The sequence below is a fragment of the Terrapene carolina genome, unplaced genomic scaffold, assembly GCF_002925995.2.
Source record: "Terrapene carolina triunguis isolate 2854851 unplaced genomic scaffold, T_m_triunguis-2.0 Scaffold93, whole genome shotgun sequence".
Classification (NCBI taxonomy): domain Eukaryota; kingdom Metazoa; phylum Chordata; order Testudines; family Emydidae; genus Terrapene; species Terrapene triunguis.
In genome coordinates, this window is record NW_020664444.1 from 17,199,719 (window position 1) to 17,222,390 (window position 22,672).

The window sequence follows — 22,672 nt, forward strand, 5'->3', positions numbered from 1 at the left end:
CCCCCCTCCAGGTGCCGCCCCAAGCACCAGCTTGGTTGCCTGGTGCCTGGAGCCGGCCCTGCCCGGGGACTGGGCCAGCAGCTGGGGAGTAGGGCCAGCAGCCAGGACCCGAGCCCCAGGTGAGGTGAGGGGTTGGGGAGCGGAGTGCGGGCGGAGGGCCGGGCCAGGGCATAGGCACAGGAAGCACCCCCAGGTTTTTGCTCAGAGTCAGCGGCTGGGGAGCGGGGCGCAGGGCCAATGGCCCCGCATAAAATCTGGGGGTGCTGCAACACCCCCCACACCCATGTTCTGCAGAGTGGGGAATGACAAAAAACAGGGGATGGGTGTGTCTTTAAGTTACAATTTTAAGATAAGGTAGGTTAAAATGTCTTTCTATCAAGGTTTTTATACCATTCTTACCATTGTGGTAGCCAAGCACTTGTAAATATGGTCACAGTTCAGGGCAAATGCATCTGTATTCCCTCTCCGTGTTCACCAAGGGACCCGCTCTGGGCTCCCAGCCGTCACCTCTCTTGGGCAGAGACCCATGTCTCTCTCCCTCCTGACTGGCATTCATCCAGACTGCACAGTCCTTTGCCTACACTGTATTATTCCTAGCAAGCCTGACTGCCTAAACAGGCCTCAGTCTGTGCTTTGCTTTCTTGCTGAAAGCTATGACCAGTTTATTGCCAGCAGTTACAGGTTACCACACAGCTCTTTATAAGCAAAACACACTTATTCTTAAGCTGAAAGCATTACAGAAAAAACATATTAAAAACAATAAAGGAGTCTACACACATGCTAATAAGCTTTGCCCTCCGCCCTCCCCAGAGAGAGATCAGCCCCATTCCCCAACTCCAACAACGGCTCTGGTAAAAGTCAGTCCTTCAAACCCCACAAAGGGTTTTCCTGTGGTTACAAGTTCATAGTGGCCTTAGCTCAGAACTAGCCAAGCCAGGAATAGGTCAGTCCTTCCTTTATACAGCTTGGGTCTTTGCTCATGACATTCTGGGAAGAGTAATCAGGAAACAGGGTATAGCTTCAAAAGACTAGGTTACATACAATCCCAGCCCACAATAATAGATCAATCATTCATTTAATACAATGAACCCTAAGCTACTTAAACTTAATTCAGTGAGGTCTCCCAGGGCAATTTCCTGCCATATCCTTATCTGTCGCAAACATCATCATCAGGCTGTTTTTCATAGTGGCTCTGTAGGAATAAATACTAATATTTTACAGCAGGTATGAATGAAAACTCATCACTTACCAGGCCAAAGTCTGTGTGTAGATCAAGTCTAAAACATTTCGTGCAATATCAAATTCTGGCACTCCAAGTTTTTTGCAACATTTAGTTCCAATGATTCTGAAAATGACACAAAATCATGAACTATAGAACTGCAACAATCTTTAAAGGAAACTCCTGCATATAAGTAACAATGACTAACTATATGTGGATTTATATTAATGGTGTATTATGAAAAAGTGTGCACCGTTTGTCAGTTAGGCAGCAAATGGAAGAATAAGCACATATCTGTGTTTGGCAAAATACTGATGTTCATGAATATGCTGCATGGATGACAGAAGCCAAAGAATATTTTTCATTTGAGCCAAGAGTTATGCTATATAGGATGAAGCAGCTAAAATTTACATGTAAAAATACTTCTCTATCAGATAACGGGTACAAACTGAGCATTAATTTAAAATGTTGCCATCAAATCGGTAAGGATGTAATCTAGAAATCGCACTCACCTTCGTACAAATTCTCCAAAGAAAGAACCAAGCAAGCAAAATATGAAGTCAATCACAATGAGACGGTAGATATCTTGGCCAACTAGGCTTTCCCAGCACTTTTAAGAGAGAAAAATAAAGAGTGTATTTAATTCAAATCTCTCTGTCTGGTGTATGAACTTCTGGACCCTGATCCAAAGCTCATTGAAAGACAAACGGAAACATTTCAGAAGGCTGTGGCTCAGACCCTTGTTCACTCTAGTTTCCTTCCCCCTCAGACAGCCTCCCAAAACAACTCCAGTGAGGATAGATCTCAAAAATGTGCTCAGATCCAGTACAACGGAATTCATCATTATCTCTGTCTATACAGTGAGCTATAGCTAGTACTGACCTAAGCTGGATGAATAATGTCATACTCTGACATTTTCCCCCCACAACAGTTGTTTCTCCAAAGATTCCTGGATCCAGCTGAAGAATGTCAAGGTCACAATTCCTTCCCTTTCTTAAGAGGCCACATATAGCCCTCTGCACTGGGGCAAATTTCATCCCAACAGTCTGTAACCTTTCACACACCTTTTCCTCCACTGATCACATATTTCCTGATGTTTAGACAAAATATTATGAAAGTGGTTTAAGACTAATTCCTGACCATGTGTTTTATGGCAAAGATTTGTACACACGAGTGATTAGAACTTTACCTCTTTCTCTGATGTAGCCACATCGTTAAGCCAGTAGTAGCAGAGGATTCCAATTATTGATATTTTCAGACAAACATTCCTACAAAGAAGAAGTAACTATATTGATTCCTGTTAAACAAACATGGAGGGATGTGACATCAGTTGCACATCACTCCTTTCTAATGCATTTGATTCTGTGAAACACGTTGCAAGTGAGATGTGTGACATTCCATGTGGGAGAAAGGCAGCAGTATTTGCACATTGTCCTACACTAGGGATGTCAGCTTTAAAGTATAGTGCAGCTCCACTTGGCCAGCTTTAGAAGACACTCTTGGTGGAGCAGGGATGATGGTACTTTGTATTGCTGTAACCAACCGTCCCTCCATTTTCCATCTTTCCCACACTGGGGTCTGCACCACAGGCTGAGCAAAGCCCAGTGTATCAGGATATGCTTGAAAGAGAGGGAAACAATACACTTGCCTCCACTGATGCTGTGGCATGGTAGCGAGCTCCAAGTACATAACAGGCAGCATTAGAGGTGGAGTCACAAGTCCTTTGAATGGAGCGACTGCCCTGATGCATAGCAGGCTGCTGCTTTCAGTACTCTTTCATCGACAGAAAAAGTGCAGCAGCTTCAGGCAGCTCATGCGGCTAACTAGGAGAGGATGGCACTGGATACCTGATAATAGTGGCGTAGAGCTGATGTCTGGGATACTGGAATTTCTCTATGAGTCCAAACAAGGCGAAGCAGAAGGGGATGAGGAGGTTGAGGAGAGACACAACAATGGGCAGCACTAGCGTGGCAGCCTCGTTTTCCAGCTCACTTTTGTTACCTTCCAGGAGCTTAAAGGGAAAGAAAAATAAAGCATAAGAGAGCCTCCCCTCAGAATTGTCTTTGTGGAACAGTTTGTACACTGCGCTGCCTGCATTCTCTTGGAGAGTCACGGCTCTGCATTTAACCTATGCGGTCCTGCTTTCATATCCCCTGTCCTGCTAGGATGGACCTCTGTACCCACACAGGCAAGGGGAGGGCACTCGCAGATCCAAGTGCAGTACTGGGGCCTTAGAGTGCACCAGACAGCATTTTCTGTCTTTTCATTGTTTTTCTTTGTAGTACCTAGCAGAATAAGGCTACTGGAATCCAAACTAAGCAATTCTTCCTGCTGCCTTCTAGGCCTTGATTATTTAAACTAGTATTAAGTTATGGAAGGTTATATGAGCCTATTGGCAGAAGCAACACCTATGATGCCTTATTGTCTTTCAAGCCTTAATCATGAATAGTCATTAGCACTCAAGAGTCCAGCATACCAATGTTGAAGCCTGTGTTTCCAGGGTAGAAGTTTACCAAACCTTGTCCTTACCTGTAGTTCATTTCTTGAGAGGAAGTAAACACCAGCACAACAAGCAGCTGCTATTCCCAAGGAAGCCACCCAAACCACCAGATGAATAGCGATACGAGCAATTCTCTGCGTTAGAGAAAGGTTCAGTACCTCGAGGGTCACTTCAGATAAGGATTCCTGCAATCAAACACTTGCTAATTAAGCATAGGCCTTAGTCAATAGTATAACAACAACAACAATAATATCTAGCTCTTACCTAGTGCTATTGAGCAATAGATCTCAAAGTGATTTACAAAGGTTGTTAGTATCATTACCCACATTTTATAGATGGGGAAACTGAGGCATAGAGTGGGGCAGTGACATGTCCGTCTCCCAGCAGACCAGTGGCCAAGCCAGGAATAGAACTCAGGTTTGACACATGGCCAGAAAGGGTTAAGCAGCTCGCAGGCTAATTGATGCAGATTCAACCTTTAGAGACATGTTAGAAAAGTATGTAAATGTTAATTAGGGCCACTCCATCTTAGATAGGCTAGAACTTTGAAATGCAAACTTGTATTGTTACTAATACTAATTGTATGCATTTACTTATATCTTCTTAGATGTTAGCCATGTAAACAGACAGTTCCTGTCTATTACTATAGCTACTGATTCAGAGATCAAAAGGGAATATTAACATTTAGATGAATCTTCGGTGAAATAATCTCATTGTCTATATGTCTCTTTAAAGTTTGTGATAAACTGCTTAATGGATAAATTACTTTATGTTAATCCATGTAGTTAATTACCCATGATGTTTGGGAAGAAGAAGGTTACATCAAAAGCCTATTGTTCACCCAGGACTGTATGGTCAAGAGGCTGCTAGAAAACTGTATAAAAGACTCTTGGGATCTGATTCTTTCATTTCAGATCTGCCTGATGCTTTATGCAGGGGAAGCTTAAGTCATAAAACTGAGATCTCCAGTCCCACCTGGATCACCCGGAATATGAACATTGGACTATAACCTGTGGACTAAGTCTGAAAGAACTCTTTGCAACTATAAAGCTCACCATCTCTACTATAAAACTGAACTTAGAATTGTACTCATGTCTGTATGTAATACTGATCTTTTAACCAATACTCTCTCTCTTTTCTTTTTTTAATAAATTTCAGTTTAGTTAATAAGAATTGGCTATCAGCGTGTATTTGGGTAAAATCTGAAATATTCATTAACTTGGGAGGTAATGTGTCAAATCCTTTAGGATTGGTAGAACTTTCTTATATGATGAATAAGTTTTTCAGTAATCTTCAGCATATCTGATTTGGGTGTCTGGGTGGAAGCCCAAGGCTGGGTTGCTATAAGGGAACTGTGTTTTGGCTTCTGTGCAACCAGTGAGGTATTGTGGAAGCTGTTTTATGTTCGTTTGGTAACTCTAAGCATTGGGACATCCACTAGCTTTGGGGACTGTCTGCCACATTCTTTGCAGTTTGCCCTAATTGAGTAACGTCAGGGTGGCCCCCTAGTACCTCGGTCACACCAGGTCTCCTAAATCCCAGGCCAGTGCTCTCTCCACACCTGTCCTAAGTGACCATTCAAGGGATAGAATACAGGTGATCTCTTAGGGCTGGTCTCCACTACAGGAAGATTGATGCTGCTGCAATGGATACAGCAGGGATCGATTTAGTGGGTCGAGTGAAGACCCACTAGATCAACAGCAGAGCGCTCTCCAGTCGACTCCAGTACTCCAGCTCTCTGAGAAGAGTAAGGGAAGTCGACTGGAGAGCATCTCCCATCGACGCAGCACAGTGAAGACACTGGGGTAAGTTGATCTAAGCTACGTCGAATCCAGCTACATTATTCACATAGCTGGAGTAGCATAACTTAGGTCGACTTACCCCGGTAGTGAAGACAAGCCCTTAGTGCAGGCAGCTCAATTGTACCCACTATGTTTGGGGCAGTCTCTTGTACAAGTTTCATCATACTTCATAGTTAGGGCTACAGCTCCCAACGGTGCCTTTCTACCTAAGTGATCCAATACCAAGAAAACCAAACCCACAATGATAAAAAAGGCCAAAAATAAAGGAAAAAACATGAGCTAGGGGCAAGGCACCGTTCGTTCATGTGCACAGCCACATAGGATATGCCACAATGAGGGAGAGAAGCATGTTATATGGAAACAATCTCAGTTAAATCAGCAGTATGCTAGATAATGCCAGGCAAAGAGCAGTATGTTCCCCCCACCTTCTAGCTAAAAGCCACTGTTTGGCTGCAGGTCTGAAAAAAAATAAATAGAGCTGGGCAAATATTCATGCCACAGTTGTAGAGATTCAACTGCCAGGACAAAAAAGAAGGAGCTAGAAAAAAATTCCTTTAGAAATATGTTGTTAAGCCAATGGCTCCTAACAGAAAACCTTCACATAGTCAACTAGTGGGGCAGGAAGAAGTTGGATCTCTGAAGTATCCGATGGCACTTTCTTGAGCAAGTCATACATTCAAACCGAGAGTTAGATCTGCTCACACAGGGAGAGGATTTCTTTCCGATCCATTTCATTCTGTACCTTTATTTGTGTACTGAGATTGCTTTGCTTCAGTTTCACAGCTTTCTCATTGGTTATATTGAAGTCCCAGATGCAGAGAAGCTTGGCGGCACTTCCAGAGTAAGTCTGAAGATTGATGAAGTTCTTACAGAAGGACTTTGCCATGCTGCAGTAGAAGTTACACGCAGGAGATCAGTATTAGGGAAAGGCAGGGAGTCTTTGAGAGGAAAGACTCAAACAGGGTGGGGGGAAAAAATCAGTCTTGCAAACTACAGAAATCTACCTTCCTTGATTAGCGAATGTAGAGTTCAGTTACAGTCACTCCCCTTTCCCTTTATGCACATTTTACAGATGGGGAAACTGAGGTCAACAGGTCTCTTTACATACCTTGCTACTTCCTGCCTTCTTTTCCCCTATTCCATGTCAGCAATGGCTGCGTCTGAAGGGCCATTTCAATGCAGCAAATCACTCGTGGAAGTTATGGACAGCAGCATTCATAATGGGATTACACTCAACTGACTAAGCCAGAATTCTTCTGGGGGGTCACTGGTGTCTTTGCAGTGATTCTACACCCTGTCTGGTGGGTCTGGCAGCACTTTGGACACTATGTAGCCCTAAACTGGGGAAATTTGATGACAGCGTATTTAATTTCACCAGATTCTTTTATTACTATCAGGAACTAGAAACAGGAATTCGTCAACAGCAGCATGTCCAAATTAGTGGCCAAGGGTATTATTACTACTACTAGTAGACGCTCTTAAAATGTGAATAGCATTTTTGTCTTCATACAGATATATCCATTTTAAAGTGCAGGAGGAATATATAGTTATTGTACCTGTACACCAAGCTAAAGAAGCAGATGATGAAATAAATCCCAATAGTGAAAATATAGGCCAGCTGCATGTTATAGGAAGAATTGTTCTCAGTTTTCGTGATTGTAGAGTTGGTGTAAAAACCGTAGTAGAGCACTGTTTTTTTAAAATAACCCTAAAATGATATGGAAATTGGGTTAGCACTCAAAAGACATGCTGTTGATTGAATAAAGTGGAGTACTCAAGGGTCTGATCCTGCAAAACTTGATTGACAGGAATAGACCCATTCACCCCAATGAGATCACTCTTGCTAGTAAGGTTTTTGCAGGATTAGGCCCTCCTTCCCCCCCAACTACTGATCACAATTTTACAGGTGCCAAGTGCTTCTTGTGGCCAATGAAGCACCCCTCCTTTTCCTAGAGATCAACGTGAGGAGCTGCAGGTGCACAACACCTTGAAGGAGTGGACCTTAGTTAAAATTATTGCAACTGGCATTAGATCAAAGGTTATTTGGCCACCTTTCCGAGGACACACTCTGTAAATACTGTACTTTAATTCCTTTGTGCTATACTTTTACTTTGCATCCAGAAACTTAGGAACACAACAGTTTTACAACTGAAGACTGAGAACTGTTAACTGAAATGCACAAATGCAACATTGCAAGAGAATTCCAGCAGGAATGTTCATATTTACCCTTCTTAAAAAAACAACATGGCATCCTCACATTGAGAAGGTCTTAGCTACCAGTCTGGGTTATTATTTCACTAGATAGACACCCGCCCCCCCTCGTGTACAGTGGAAATGATGCAACCTTCTTGTAAAGGTCAGGTGTGGAAAAAACTAACCTCCCCAAAAAAGGAACAGCTCCTCCTCTCTGACCAAATAAACAACCAAACAGTAGCTTAGTGTCAGTAAAATTAGCACAGTATGGGACACTGGGATGTTTTCCTTTAGGTTTTTCTTCCCCCCAAAAATATTTAGGTATTTAGGCCCTGATGGTGTAGAGATCCCAGCACACATTTAAAGGTCCATTCGAGTAATGCCCCGCTGACTTCAACACGTCTCTATGCAAGGATTTGCCCAGCTCCTTGCAAAAATCAAGAATTCAGTGCTTATGAAATGTTCCAGGTTCACAGCATTGGAAACTGAAGTCCTTAACATATGTGCAGAGGCAGGATAGCATGGGAAGATTCACTGCTGATAGTGTCTTAGGATAATTCAGAAGGGGTTAAAGGATAATGCAGTCTTCATGCCTATTCAATCGCTCGCTGACAGGCTGTCAAAAAGGCACCAAGCAGTTTTTGAATAGGACACAAATGCTCTAGGAATTAGAGTGAGATCAATTAATATCATACAGGCTACTGGGCAGCTTATGAAACTATAAGGCAAATTAAAGATTTTACAGTGACCAGAAGAAAATAAGAGCACTATTAAAACTTCCACCATTCCACCGAGCTGTTACTAGAAAATACTTGTGGCTATTTTTTTACATTAGGATGATTTTATAAAATATCTCTCTTGTATACAATACTAGTTTGGGCCCGCCTCTACATACTTACAGCCCCGGTCAGAAGCTCCAGACCGTTGAACGAAAGGTTATTTGGTCCTGATGCTATAAGCTGTGGGATTGTTATGAAGCTGAAGTTTACAAGGAATGAGAAGATGTTGAAAGTCAGTAACCACTTCAGAAAAACAAAATAGGAAAGAACACTGGTTCCAAACTTGCCACGGATGACTTTCAGAGTCTTCTGCCATAGTTGCAATAAGTGCAAATATTCGGACAGGCCATTTTTAAATCGCCGATAGAACTAATATGAGAAGGAGATAGAAATATGATCATTAACAGGCAATCTGATACTGCACTTGTTACATAGTATTCAAATTAAAGTCACACAAGACAATCCCACATTTCTCATATTTGTATTTTTAAATTAGGAACATTTTCCCTCCTTCGCTTTCTTCTCATTTGTAGGATGCCTTTCCTTGACTTGAGCTCTTAAATGCTACCATAATCCAATTTAATAAATAAATAAATAAATAAATAAAATAAAAGTGCACTGGTTCTTTGGCCTATTGGCAAGTAAAGGGAACACAAGGGAATATGCTATGCAATGCTGGAGTGAGCAATGAGAGCTTAGTTTAAAAAAGTTTAACCCAACTTGTGTGAACAAGGCAGGGTGCACTTACCAATGCTGTTTTGTACAGACACTGTGTACAACAGTTAATCCGAGTACTGGAGCTCACAAATGTTTTTGTTTTCTCCATGAGAACTTTATTCCTGTGGAACACAGCATGGAGGAGGGTGATTAAAACAATGAAGAACTTCTCATTTAACATACCACATTGTGTTTAACAGACTCCTGCAAACACAAATGTTATGCACGTGCTCAGGAGCACAGCTGGGCAGGATATGGCCAGCATATACTTTTGAGAGTTTAAAAATTTTTACCATCCTAAATCTGGACAAAAGGTCAACATCACAAAAAATTTAGCTAGCTGAAAAAGCCCACCCCCCCCGCCAAATAATAAACAAATAATTTTCAGTTTGGGTCAATCGAAACATTTTATTTCAATTTCAAGATTTTTAATGCTTTCAGTCTAATTAGTTTCACATTTCAAAACAGAAAGTTGTTTCAAACCAGAGCAAAAAATCAGAATTTTTCATTAAAATTGTCAGAAAAAATAATTTTGACATTTTATAAACTTTTTTTTAAAAATTTCAGGTTGGAAAATTCATCTAGAAATCAACCTGGTTTTGAAAACAGTTTTAATTTTGACAAAGCAGCATTTTTCAGAAAAAAAGATAATCAAAAAATTCCCGGCCAGCTCTACTCAGTAGCAGCCAAAAAGTTACTAAAATGTGGACTTTAGGGAGAGCGCTTTGCTGTTTGTCTTTCTGTTAACTGGCAATCTGCCTCAAGACAGACAAGTCTGGTGCCAATCTAGCCTCCTTGCATCTAACACCTGCTTATTGTTGGTGATGGGCTTTGGATATCCTCTATAATGGCTCTGTGATAGTGACAAATCAGCCATTACTTTCAACCTCTTTTGCTTGGCCTCTTCTCCACTCTTATTGCTGGAAACTCTTAAACATCACAATCCACATTTCATATGACATTTCTTATATAAACAGAACAGGATATTGCTGTCAACGAGAGGAAACGTTGCTCCCATCCAATAAAAATGCACATCCTGCCATCCTTATTGAATGCTGATTTGCCTTGTAAGATGCTACTTTAAAACAGGTTATTATTTTCCAGTTGTTTTGTTCCATAATTGACCGAGAATCTAGCGAGGAAATATGCAGACACCTGCATTTGTTAAGTAAATGCCGGAAACAGTATGTGTGTTCACATTAGTACTAAGCTGTAATACACATTCTGCTTTTACCTGATGTCTCTCTTTTCTTTCATGGTCTTTGGTGTCTTCTGGATTGCTTTAACTCTCTCTCTGCTGGACATGCTTGCAAGATTTTTGATCAACTTTTCTTCTGTAGGTGGGATGTACAAAAAAAAATTATATCCATCCAGAACTTTAGATAACAACATCTTAACTTTCATACAAAGAATGAGAGGAGGAAGACTGGAAATAAGACATCCAATATGCTACCAAGACTCAGCTAAATGATAGGAAATTGAGAGCTAGTGATAGCTAGCAGTGGTATTGCACTAAATATTCTTAGTTTTCTGGAATGAATGTTTCTGTAATACAGATACATTGGGAGAATACAGTTTTTAATGCTTTCAAAAATTATTCATACCCAGTGATGGTTTACTGTTAGTACAATGGGCTGTAATACAAAATAAGCAAAAACATTGACTCAAGCTTTCCAAAAAGGTTCTTACTCGCTATTTTTTCTAGTGGGGTTTTGGTTTCTATATTTTCATAAAAAACAAACCTAGTGAACTGAAAATTAATTCTGTTTAAAAAAGATATTTAGTTAGTAGTAGTGTGTAAATTTAGTGCTAATGGAAACAAATTGTACTTTTGCTGAAAAGCTTTTTAGATATGGTGCTCGGATCTGTTATTTTGAAGCTTATGCGTTTTAATAATTGTCAGTTTGAGAGAGTCACTTGAATGTGAATCTAAAAATGTAAAATAGCATCAGCTAGGGCATAAAAGCCATGTCTACACTAGGAAAAATGGTGTAGTTTAAAAACATGTCAGGTAGCATGTTAATTAACACATTAAAATTCTAGTGTAGATTAAACAGTCATCATTTTAACCCATGTTAGCCAGGCACAATAAAACCTTGTGGGGAGCTTAAGGTTTACCGCAACCAGTTAACATGTGTTAGAACTACAACTTGCCTTATCTAGATAGGATTTTAGCACAATTAATGAACATGTTAGCTAACATGCCAAATATACATCTTCTTTCTTAGTGAAGACAAGGCCAAATATTGCAAAACACAACCATGTCAGGCTTTTACACCCAACTCTTGCTAATGTATTTAGCAAGCCCAACCCTCAACACCCCTACTGTTTCACAGCTGGGTTTCTCTAGCGTAGAGACTGCCATTTGTGGCAAGTTGTTTCAAGTTCTCTTGTGGTTCTATATTGGCTATCAAGGCCTTCCACATTTTTCTGGGATAAGAATATATTTAAATCCCCCACCATTTCTCTAAGTACCTTACCTTGTTTATATTTGTCTTTGTTATACGTTTCTGCATTTGAGTCTAGTCTGAGAAGGCTGGAAGGCATCCTGTAGACCAGGTCAGCTTGTCGTCTGTTATATCTCTGACTGAAGCTACCTGAACAAGACACACTTTTTAGTGAACTAAGAAATGTAATGCCAAATTTGCTTAGCCAGACCTGTTCATTACGCATTCACTTTCCACGTAGTCCAGCTAAGTAAAGAATACCCATCCTCCCACATTTGATGTGTAATTTTTCAGACTTGAAAACTGAACTTTAAGGGCCAGACTGGGATACATGCACGGTAAACCCTACTATACAAGAACTCACACTGACTTCAGTGAGATTATTGCTGGAATAACATACTATTCAGCATAAGAAAGGGTATCTGAATCTGGCCCTAAGAGATAGGCTCCCGTTTTCTTATCAGAGTTCAACACATCTTCTCACCCCTATCCCAATATTCAAAAACACTGACATTTCTATGTTCACTGGATGCTTATACCTTCCTCTGTTGAAGCTGAAGAGCGAGAAAAGTTTACAAACACCATTTTCTGGTCACTCGCAGCCACTTGGGAAGAAGATGCAGGCAGCTCAGAGCTGCATTCCCCTTCTGCATTTAGGTTTCCTGGGGTTAGAAGACCAGGAAAGTCTAAAGTGTCTGCTAACAAATGCTCCCTTTGTGGGTCTTCAGCAATTTCTCCCTTCAGATTTGAATAAACAATGGGGATAGTAGCATTTGTACTCAGAGCCAGTTTTCTTTGTATCCATTTAAAAGGATTAGAGAAAGGAAAATGTGTTTGTCTTTTTTCTGAGGTACTCCCTGGACTCTCAATGTCTGGATGTTTATCCTTCAATTGATTGCTCTGGATATCCATTTCCCAAGCATAAAAAGTCTTAAGGAGAAATTTATTAAGTTTCTCTCCCTCTCTCTATATTCTATAATGTGGAATTTTGAAACAGGTCATTTCCATGAAGCAATAGAATTGTTACTTTCCAGTAAGACTCCAATTTCCCCCCCAAATCAGATGTTAACCAGATCCATTTACATGTTCCTAAAAGGTTAAAGTTGGTTAAGGATAGCTAAGAGAGGTGTTTTTCCAGCGTATCTAGGCAACAACTCTAGAAGAGAATTCTTCATTATAGGAATTCTAGAAGCAGCAAACAGTTACCAAATATGTCACAGTGAAAAGGATTACAGGATGCTGAAACCTGATGGATCTACAATATAGTCTGTTATGCAGGGCACAGACAATAAATTGCCACTCATACCATCATTTTAAGACTGACTGTGTTCCAGTATCTAGTCAAAGATTCAACCCTACACTATTCCAGTCCCAAAGGACATGTCATTTGATTGCATGGGCGGTGGGTGAACGCGTCCGTGGGGGAGGCTCGCCCCTCCCCCTCTGCCCGAGGCCCACCCCTTTAGGTACTACTAAGGACTATCCTTCACACAAAAACATGATGGGCCAAATTCTCTGCTGGTGTAAATCCACTGACGTCAGTGGAAGCACCGTAGCAAAGAATTTGGCCCCACAACCCCCTGAATAACTTCACAAGTGATTTACAGGGGTACAGATGCTTATAGGGAATTCAGGTTCAAATAGGTGACTGCTTCATACCATACTCTTCATTTACAGCTGGGGGGGTGAGGCAAGGGAACAGTTTGCATGTCCCACACATACATTTTTGAGAGTTAAAAATTTCTTCTCAGATCGAATCGTGACGAAAAGTCAAAATCTCAAAAATATTCACAAACAAAAAAAAAAACAACCCAGGTCAATCAAAACTTTTTGTTTCAATTTCAGCCTCTCCCCATCCCCTTTGAAATTAAACTAAAAGGTTTTAAAAGTGAAAAGTCACTGAATTGGAAAGCCTGATGTTTTTGTTTTTAAAATGTCAAGACATTTGGACATTTTTCCCCCTACAACTTTTTTTTTCAAGTTGGGAGATTCCTCAAATCAAAACCTGTTTCATGAACAGTCTCAGTTTAGATAAACTGGCATTTTTTGAAAAAGAAATGATTCATCAAAAAATTCCCAACCACCTCTACTTTCATTGCCATGAGATGGGGTCCAATCAAAAGATTCCGGGAAGCTCTGGTACAATGAAGTAGTGTTGTCAAGAAATATTTTGTTATTTAATGGTGACTAGGATTCAGTGAGGACTCCTGGACAATCAGCCACCTGAACTAAATAAAGAACCTTCCACATTCATTAGTATGAAATATCTTATCAAGGGTTAAAGTCTGGTTAGTTTAAGCCTAAGAAAGCTGTCATCCTCCTTTGGAGATTAAAGTTTCAATGTTCTCATTGGCCATTCCATCTTTGCGCCTTAAGCCTTACCTCCATCAGACACATCAGAAGATCTGCGTACGTAAGGACCATCCACGGCATGAAAGGTGGAGGGAGATGTGTATGCTAATTCTGGCTCATACTCAAAGGAAGGATTAGCTGTTAGAGGGAAAAGCAGAAGCATTAAGCCACAAAGAAATGTTTAAAACTGTTCACAGAAGATTGGGTTTGTTGATATAGTAATAAACTCAGTGCTACTGTGCATAGCACAATAGATCCTTGAATTATTCTCGTCCCTCGTTCTAATACTGTACACCCATTTAAAATCAATCATTATATTGTATAGTATAGTTACACCATGCCGTAGACTACTGAAAGGCAAACTTAATGATGCTAGCTGCCTACATTTTCAAGAGTAGCTAGTGATTGTGGGTGTTTCAATTTTTGGAGGCTCAACATAAGACATCATAAAGGTACCTGATTTTCAGAAAGTGCTCCAAAAAAACAAAAACAAAAACAAAAAAACGGGCCTCATTAAAGCATCTCAAGTTAGGCACCCAGAAAAGAAAGCACCCAAAACCCACTAATCACTTTTTAAAATGTAGGTAACTAATGTTAACGTTCTGTTTTTCCCCCTCCCAAGCACAACATAACAAAAAATAAAACTCTGCAGTGACAGGATGGAACTAATCCTTGCTAAAACGTTCTTTTTTTAAAAAAACTAAGGGTTTTCCTCCCTCTCATTTTGCCCACAAAGATGTTACATTTTAGTTTCCTAAGAGGGACACTTCTATAAAACACGCTCTGGCCTGATCCTGTCTTGAATGTAGAGCTCCTTTAGAAATCAAGATGAGCAGGTATTTGGATCAACCTCAGGAATGGATCCCCAAAATACTGTCTGTTATACATAGGATTTTGCTATGTGGAATTACATACTATGTGGATTTCCATATGGATTTGTGTTGGGCCCAGTCGACCTCGATGCGCTGTGGCTGTATCGGAAGCCAGGCTGCATCGAGGCCATTGGTATAGCCATGGGATAATCCTGGTTTCTTTGTCCTCTTCCACTGCGACCTTCATAGGAATCGTACAACGAGTCATCATCCAGGGAGGACTCAGGAAGGTTTTGGTGAAAGGATGAATTCCTTTCTCTGCTGTGTGAGCAAACAAACAAAAAGAAGGGACTAACAGTGACCAGAAAGGTAAGATATATCTATTTACCTTTGTTTCTAGATGCTCAGTAGTCAAACAATTTTTTGATATAAATAAGTTATGTATCATCTTACTTTACCACATTTTAAAACATTTTCATAATATACAATCCTTAGAATCAAAGCTCTGACATAAGTGCCAATCATGAACTGAATTAAAGAGACGAAAACTTCAGTCCCACTGAAGTCAGTGGGAGGACCACTCAAAGTAAGTATATGCATAAGCATTTGTAAAATCAGGCTCCAAGCGTGCAGCAAACTTTTTGTCTGCACATCTGCTGAAAAATTGATTAAACCAATAAATCCCTGGTACCTGCAACTATAAATCCTGGAACATATTAATTTAAAGTGTAAAATAATAACAGAGCCACTATGACAAATGTAGAAATGTAAAAATACAGACAGAGTAGTTGAGGTATGATTGAACCAACTACTGTTGGTGCAAGGTACAAGTTTTGAGTGACACAGAGCTCTTCTTCAGATCTGTACCTTCCACCAACAGAAGTTGGTCCAGTAAAAGATATTGCCTCACCTAACTTGTCTCTCTCATATCCTGGGACCTTCATGGCTAAAACAACACTGCAAAAGACAGATTCCACAGACATTCTCAGACAAGAACTAAAGAGTGATTTAAATGAATGGCAAAAATAGGACTGGTAACAAGTTCCATCCCCCACACTCCCATGAGTTCTAAATATTCAATTTCCTTTATTACCAACAGTACTATCGTTCAGAACTTTTATAAATTATTACTCAAACTTACCTTCTGTCAATCTCCAATGTCTCTGAGTAGTGGTAGTCTGGGTTTTCAAAAGCTTCATTATAGTGATAAGTCATGATGAATCTGATTCCTTGATTGTGGGTGAGAAACCTTCTTTACCCGAAGTCTTTATTGCTTCAGTATTATATTAGTGGGTGATTCATTTTGAATCTAATAAAAGACAAAAATTAGATCCAATAGATTTTCTGCCTAGTAGCAAGGAACAAAAAGAATAGATGTCAGCATCTGAACAAGACAAAAAATGGCTTTATTCTTCCTGGAGTAATAATGAATAAAGCAATAAGATCTGTATAAATGGAGAACAGTCTCAAGTGAGTATAGCATCATCTGGGTCCTATTTACCCTCTGGACAACATGTATTTACTGGTAGTTACAAAGATAGCAAATTTCACGATGTAGAAATACAAGCCCTTATCTAAAATTAAAGCACTAGACTTGAGCATGAAGATTTTGTGTAAAAAGATTTCCCCAACATTTTGACAACATAGAAACCAGGTTTTTTTAAAGATATATAACAAACCAATGATCCCTGATCTACAGACTGATCCTGTTTCTCTTTAGATACATTTCACTGATTTCAAACCGGAGCCCAGCTCCTGCAATTGGCACATCTATAGAGATTTTCATCTGTAGATCTGAAGAGTCTTGTAGAGAGGTGGTTAAGTATAGCTGGTTATGTCTTCACTGCTTTAAAAAAGGTAGTTTTTTACATCGGGATAGCTACCTCACTGTACAATCCTAATGAAAGAAGACACTGTAGTTTTTGTTTCAATGTAGCTAATCGAGGTCAACCCTGAGGGGAGGGAGTATACTCATTGAATGCTAAAAACATAGGGTAAAGGCCCAGCAGATAGCACCCCACAAAAATATCCATGTTTATGTGAAAATAAATTAATACAAAGACAAGTGTACTATAATATATTAGATCATGTTTTAGTATTGTGTATTATATCATGATCTAGTCACACAGCTATATCCAGATTAATGCCTTCGAGTACCTGGCAATAAAAGCTATAAAAAGCAATTGAAATATATTCTGAAGTTGCCCATCCCACTTTGCAAACAATTACTGACTGGAATCTGATATTTGGCCACAAGAGACTATAAACATAAGCACTTAATGCTAAACTTTTCATGTTATTCTGGCAACAATCCCACATATACCAAGATAGACCAAAGATTGCAAGAGCCTTAAAGTAACATATTAAGCCAGTAATCAGCTGACCAAATTAATCAGTTATGCAAGTGTACATAATATATATAAAATCCAGAACCTAATCCTTCCTCTTTGCAGCAGACAAAATGGAGGTTTTGCTTGAGGAAGGATTGACTCCCAGTTATTAATATAATAGTAAGAATTTTTCTTTGACAACACTCGATAAATAAGTTTTTTTAAGAATCGGTGTGTGCTAGATAAAAAAAGTAGTCTACTAGTTTTTTAGTAATTAGCACATTCACCCCACACCCAACTTGAAAGCATAGGGTTTAAAAGAATTGCCAGGTTTACAGTATAGTCACAGCCTACTGAGGAGAGCTGGCTGGAAAACAGTATTTCCCTCGCATAAAAAACTTAAAATTTTTGAAAAAAAAAAAAAAAATTTCTTTTGTTTTCATTCAGGACAAAAAGTCAAAAATTAGTAATTTTTCACAGGAAGAATAATTTTTTTTTTAGAATTTGATTTGGGAGAACCAAATGAGCATTTTCCAACGAAAGACTGTTCTGTTGGAAAAATTCAGACCAACTCTACTTCTGAGATATACAATGCTCTTGGAAAGGCAACAGAAGATTCCTTCACAGCACGCCCACCTCCCCATGGGAAAAGGTTAGCCAGACACAAAAATCCACATACCGCCTCTTCTTCTTGCTCCCCCTAAAAAATAAAGCTCAGCCATGAGGACTTGCAGAGCAACCCTGAGAGACAAACTCATAAAAGGTAGGTCCCAGGCCCCACCGCTCTCCATTCCATTCTGTTTCGGTTCGACTAGTGCAACCACTACCAAGATCTCTCCATGAATTTCCAGGAGGAGCTGGTGTGGACTGGGGCCCAGGCCATTGCCTTTTCACCAAGGTTCATTGGAGAGGAAGTGTGGGGTTATTGTCAGGCCATGTGACTCCTTCCTTCTCTTTGACCTCTGGTGTGGTCCTCTCAGTCAGCAAGAGCTAAATATTTTTACACTCGTCTAACTTCGAAAATTCTTCTCTGATTGAATGAATCTTCACAGGAGAACAACTACTGTTTGGGAGAGGGGAGGGAAGGGGAAGGGGAAGGGGAAGGGAGTGGAGGGGAAGATTAAGGGGCATTACTGAGTCATTCAGGAAGTCTCAGCTTCACAGTGAGGAAGGCTGGTCCAGTGGTTAGGGCCCTAGCCTAGGACTTAAGAAACCTGAGTTCAAGTCCCTTCTCCACCAGACTCTGTATCTGATGGTCAGAAAGTCACTTGTATCTCAGTGCCTTAGTGTTTCATCAGTAAAATGGGGATAATAGCAATTCCCAACCTTGCAGACCTATTGCAAGGCTAAATACATTAAAGACTGGGGGATGCTCACATACTATGGTAATGGGGGCCATATAAGATGGATAGACAGCCATTAGGGAGTGGGCACTTTCCTTTTGATCAGTAAATAGCATCTGGGGTTACACAGTTCAGGAACCTCAGAGCCTTTTGTAGGCAACAGGCTCATTTTTTTCTGGGTCAAGATACAAAAGAATAGCCATATTTTCCTCCCTCCCTCTAAAACACATGTGGTAAGGCAGCTCCAGGACCTAGTTCTGCAAATATGGGGATTTCATTCTGTAAACACTAATCCTCCTCTAGAATGTTAATCACACAGGAAGGTGTAAGTAAACATGCACATCCAGTCTTATCAAGTTTCAAACAAATTAGTTAAAGCATGACCAAATGCTGCCATTGTACTCCTAGCAGTGTCAGTATACAAATAAAGTGTCTGATTGTAGTTATGCAAATCCTGAAGTTAAAAAAAGAAGCCAATCTAGAAGTTAACTTGAAGATCTTTTTTTTTTAAAGCCAACAATAGTAATATGAACTATAAGGAACTACTACAGTATATTTTACTTAATAACCAAGCACAAAAGCAATGTCAGTCATCCAAGAACCACTAATATTTGATATAGCAGATTAAACTACACTCTTTCCCACAAGTAGCCGTTAGTTTACATAAGGCCCGGCTGGTTCGTTCTTTATTGTCACCCTCTGAGTTTTTATATTATGGATTCCTTTCCTGTTTAATATACTCTACCCAGTTCCATATGGAAAGATCTCTCATGACTAGCACATTTTAATTAGTTTGTCAGTCTGAAATTGATATTAAAAGAGATTAATATTGTGACAGGGTATCAGGTTCTAGGATTCTACACTGCTCTTCTGCTGACTCACCAGATCAGGCAAGTCCTATTTGATCCAACGCAGTGGTATCTAATGAAGTGTCTCTCTCTGAAGCAAAATAACTAGTGACAAAACCAGTCAGACTCCATGAGATAAAACTCTAAGAGGAAGCCAGGCTCTGGCGAGCACTTAAGCTGAAGGTTATGCAAGATAACCATGAAAAAAGGCTGATTCACGGACCACAGATGTCTGTGGGAACTTTATCAATTACGTAAGTGGGTGCAGGACAAGGTCCATAGCAACAAATGCTGTGACTTGACTTTCTCTCAGGATCTAGTTTTATTTAAGCTGTCGGGTGTATCTGAGACCTTGACATCATTTTCACTGTTACACTGGACCCTTGTTTCAAGATAGAAGGAGCCTGCATTGTGTATGTTATCAAAGATCCAGTGACTTCACAACGAAGGACAGCTAGTTTTAGTGGCAATCAATTTGATTGTGATAAGTGAGAGATAAGTGTCATGAGAGGGAAAGTGAGTCCGGATTTCAGCACAGTTCAGCAGCCAAGCCTTATTCAGAAAAGCACTTAAATGGGGTTAACCTTAAGCATATGATTAAGTCCTACTGACTTCTACGGGACTAAAACAGGTTCTTTAGAATTATTTGTTGAATAGGGGTGGATATAAGCAACATACACAAATAATTGACTAAATTTCATGAAGACCACAATATTCTTCCCCTATTCCGCCCCCACACATGTAGATTCCCCATCCCAAAAAGTAAAGCCTCTACACATTTATAATTCTTACGGCTAAACTTACATTTTGAAGTCATTTTCAGTTGGCTAGAAACTAGAGATTCTTCTAGAAATAGATTTCTCTTTTTTAATCTGTCTCTTGCTCACTTGATGCTTTAATTTTTGACGTAACATGTTTCCAGATTGGCAGGAGCAAGTCAGTGCAGCCAGCTGACTGATATACAATGGCCACGTTTTTCTCTCCCACCCTGCCAATCTTCGTAGATCAAGCACAGTGCAAATGGCTATGTTTTCATAAGCACAGGAAGCAAGATTCAGACACTGTACCACTATTTCCACTTCTTGCCATGACTACCCAGACTTCACCTACCACACACTCGGTCTGAGAAGATAATCCTGGAGGTGGTGCAGCATAGAGTATATAACTCTCTCATGTCCTATCTCATGCACTAATGTTGTTTCCCTCATTGTTTTGGGACTGTTGAGTTAACCATCATTGTAATACTGAATTTGAAAATGTACAGTAGCAACAGAGCAGATGGTCCTTTCCTTGCCATTCCACAAGGATGTGTGCACATATGCACACATGCGTGTTTTTAAGGCACTGTCGTAACTCATACTTCAGCCACTCCAGATATGTGGACATTTTCCAAATTTGATTCAAATGGGGTTTGCAGAGTGGGGTGCTCTCTGGAAAGGACCCAATAGCCCAAAGGTGCTGCACCTTGCATCATCAGGCCTGAACTGGGGCAATTACAGAAGGCCAGTGGATCACAGCTCAACCACAACACAACCTCTCTGAGCAATCAGTTAGCAAGGGCTCCCACTGAGATGGCCTGATTCCTTGGTCACATGACATGAGACAGGCCCAGCTAATCAAATACATACCATATGATCTATTCCAACTCACCAGGCTAGAACCCAATGCAGCGTGATAGTAGCATGACATGACCCAATTTTGAGGTTCTTGCAGAAAGTCTTGAAGATTTTGCAAAGCACTGGAATGCATTTGCTTTTTCCTTTTCATGTCCAGAGCTAAGGTCTATTCCATACTCCATTTCTGACTGAGGATTGACGGTAAAATGGTTAACTTCTCCTATACTGTGGACTGTTTATCCCCTTCTTCTTCCATTTTGAACTCCGGCTAGCTGCCATGCTTACTTTGCCCTGCATTGCATAGTAATATCCCCAATATCAATATAACAGAATGGCATTGAAAAGTAACTTATCTGTATGCAAATATCAAATTTTTGGTATACTTTGATCAAGAGCAGAGTCCATGCAACCCATTATTTTTTGCTTTTATTAAACATAAATATACAGTAGTAATGTTTACTGATTTGATGGGAATAGAGTGATTTTTCAGGGGAGCCTGGGACCTTCAGCATCAAGACACAGGCCTCTGTGACTTAAGCCAAAGGAATAACTCCACTAAACTAGTTCTGACTATTATCCTCTGTGGACTTATCCTCTGTGGAACCCAGCATGTGACACCTGCTATTTTTATTCCCTAACATCTTTAAAAGAAACTCCAGTAGAACCTCAGAGTTACGAACACCAGAGTATGACCTGACCAGTCAACCAAACACCTCATTTGGAACTGGAAGTATGCAATGACGCAGCAGCAGAGACAAAACAAAAAAAACAAATACTGTACAGTACTGTGTTAAACGTAAATTACTGAAAAAATAAATTAAAAAAAAAAGATTTGACAAGGTAAGGAAACTGTTTCTGTGCTTGTTTCATTTAAATTGAGATGGTTAAAAGCATCATTTTTCTTTTGCATACTAAAGTTTCAAAGCTGTATGAAGTCAATGTGCTGTTGTAAACTTTTGAAAGAACAACCATAATGTTTTGTTCAGAGTTGCAAACATTTCAGAGTTACGAACAACCTCCTTTCCTGAGGTGTTCGTAACTCTGAGATTCTATTGTATAAGGCATCTACAAAAACTCAACCCATTGCAGCCAATGATTTTAGTTTATTATCCATTTATTGTGTGATGTTATCATATATATTCATTGTATGTTAAATAGAATGAATCTGTAGGATTATAAAAGAATAAGATTGATCAGCATTGAGTGGAACCAAGTATTAGACATGAGTAAGACAAGCTGAAATCCAAGAACCTGTAGGGTGATGCCTGCAAGACTTTAGCTTAGCTATTTTAGGCTTTGGAGACAAGAAATGATGACATAAGTGACCAGAAAATAACTCAATGCTTTAAGATTATGGGAAAAGAGGTACCAAGTGGTAATATTGCACAAAATTACCCAGAAGATTAATATTAGATCATAAAAATAGTTTAAAGGAGCATCTGTCTTAGACGTGTCTTAACCATAGGATATAGGTTGTGTGTCGATGCTAGTGAGAACAAAGGGAACTTACACAACCTATACAAAATTGGGATCCCTTAAGTTTCTAGGGGACACAGACCAATAAGAGAAAAAAGGGTTGACACTTCTATGGACATGCGCAGAATGTAGGTATAGACCAGGGGTCTCAAACACATGGCCCGTGGGGTTATTTTCTGCGGCCCGTGAGCTCCTCGCGGCCCCTCACCCTCCTCCAGCATTTACCTAGAGTGGCTCC

The 22,672-nt window shown here is 40.0% G+C and overlaps 1 protein-coding gene across 4 annotated transcripts in view; it reads right to left on the reverse strand.

Annotated features, from left to right (window-relative positions):
* TMC5 (transmembrane channel like 5) overlaps positions 1-22,672 on the reverse strand; it is a 41,340-nt gene that overhangs the window by 13,271 nt on the left and 5,397 nt on the right. For 2 of the 4 annotated variants that reach the window (XM_029911310.1, XM_029911307.1), the window contains exons 2-15: positions 15,963-16,130; positions 14,925-15,142; positions 14,040-14,147; positions 11,691-11,807; positions 10,445-10,544; positions 9,242-9,332; positions 8,614-8,862; positions 7,078-7,229; positions 6,264-6,408; positions 3,749-3,904; positions 3,067-3,230; positions 2,409-2,487; positions 1,732-1,829; positions 1,250-1,345 (exon numbers count right to left, since the gene is read on the reverse strand). In XM_029911310.1, the coding sequence (XP_029767170.1) occupies positions 1,250-1,345; positions 1,732-1,829; positions 2,409-2,487; positions 3,067-3,230; positions 3,749-3,904; positions 6,264-6,408; positions 7,078-7,229; positions 8,614-8,862; positions 9,242-9,332; positions 10,445-10,544; positions 11,691-11,807; positions 14,040-14,147; positions 14,925-15,142; positions 15,963-16,036 (1,847 nt within the window). In that variant the 5' untranslated portion in view covers positions 16,037-16,130. Of the gene's footprint in view, positions 1-1,249; positions 1,346-1,731; positions 1,830-2,408; positions 2,488-3,066; positions 3,231-3,748; positions 3,905-6,263; positions 6,409-7,077; positions 7,230-8,613; positions 8,863-9,241; positions 9,333-10,444; positions 10,545-11,690; positions 11,808-14,039; positions 14,148-14,924; positions 15,143-15,962; positions 16,170-19,376; positions 19,431-22,672 lie in introns of those variants that run through there. The other 2 variants (XM_029911309.1, XM_029911308.1) reach the window with 2 other exon arrangements.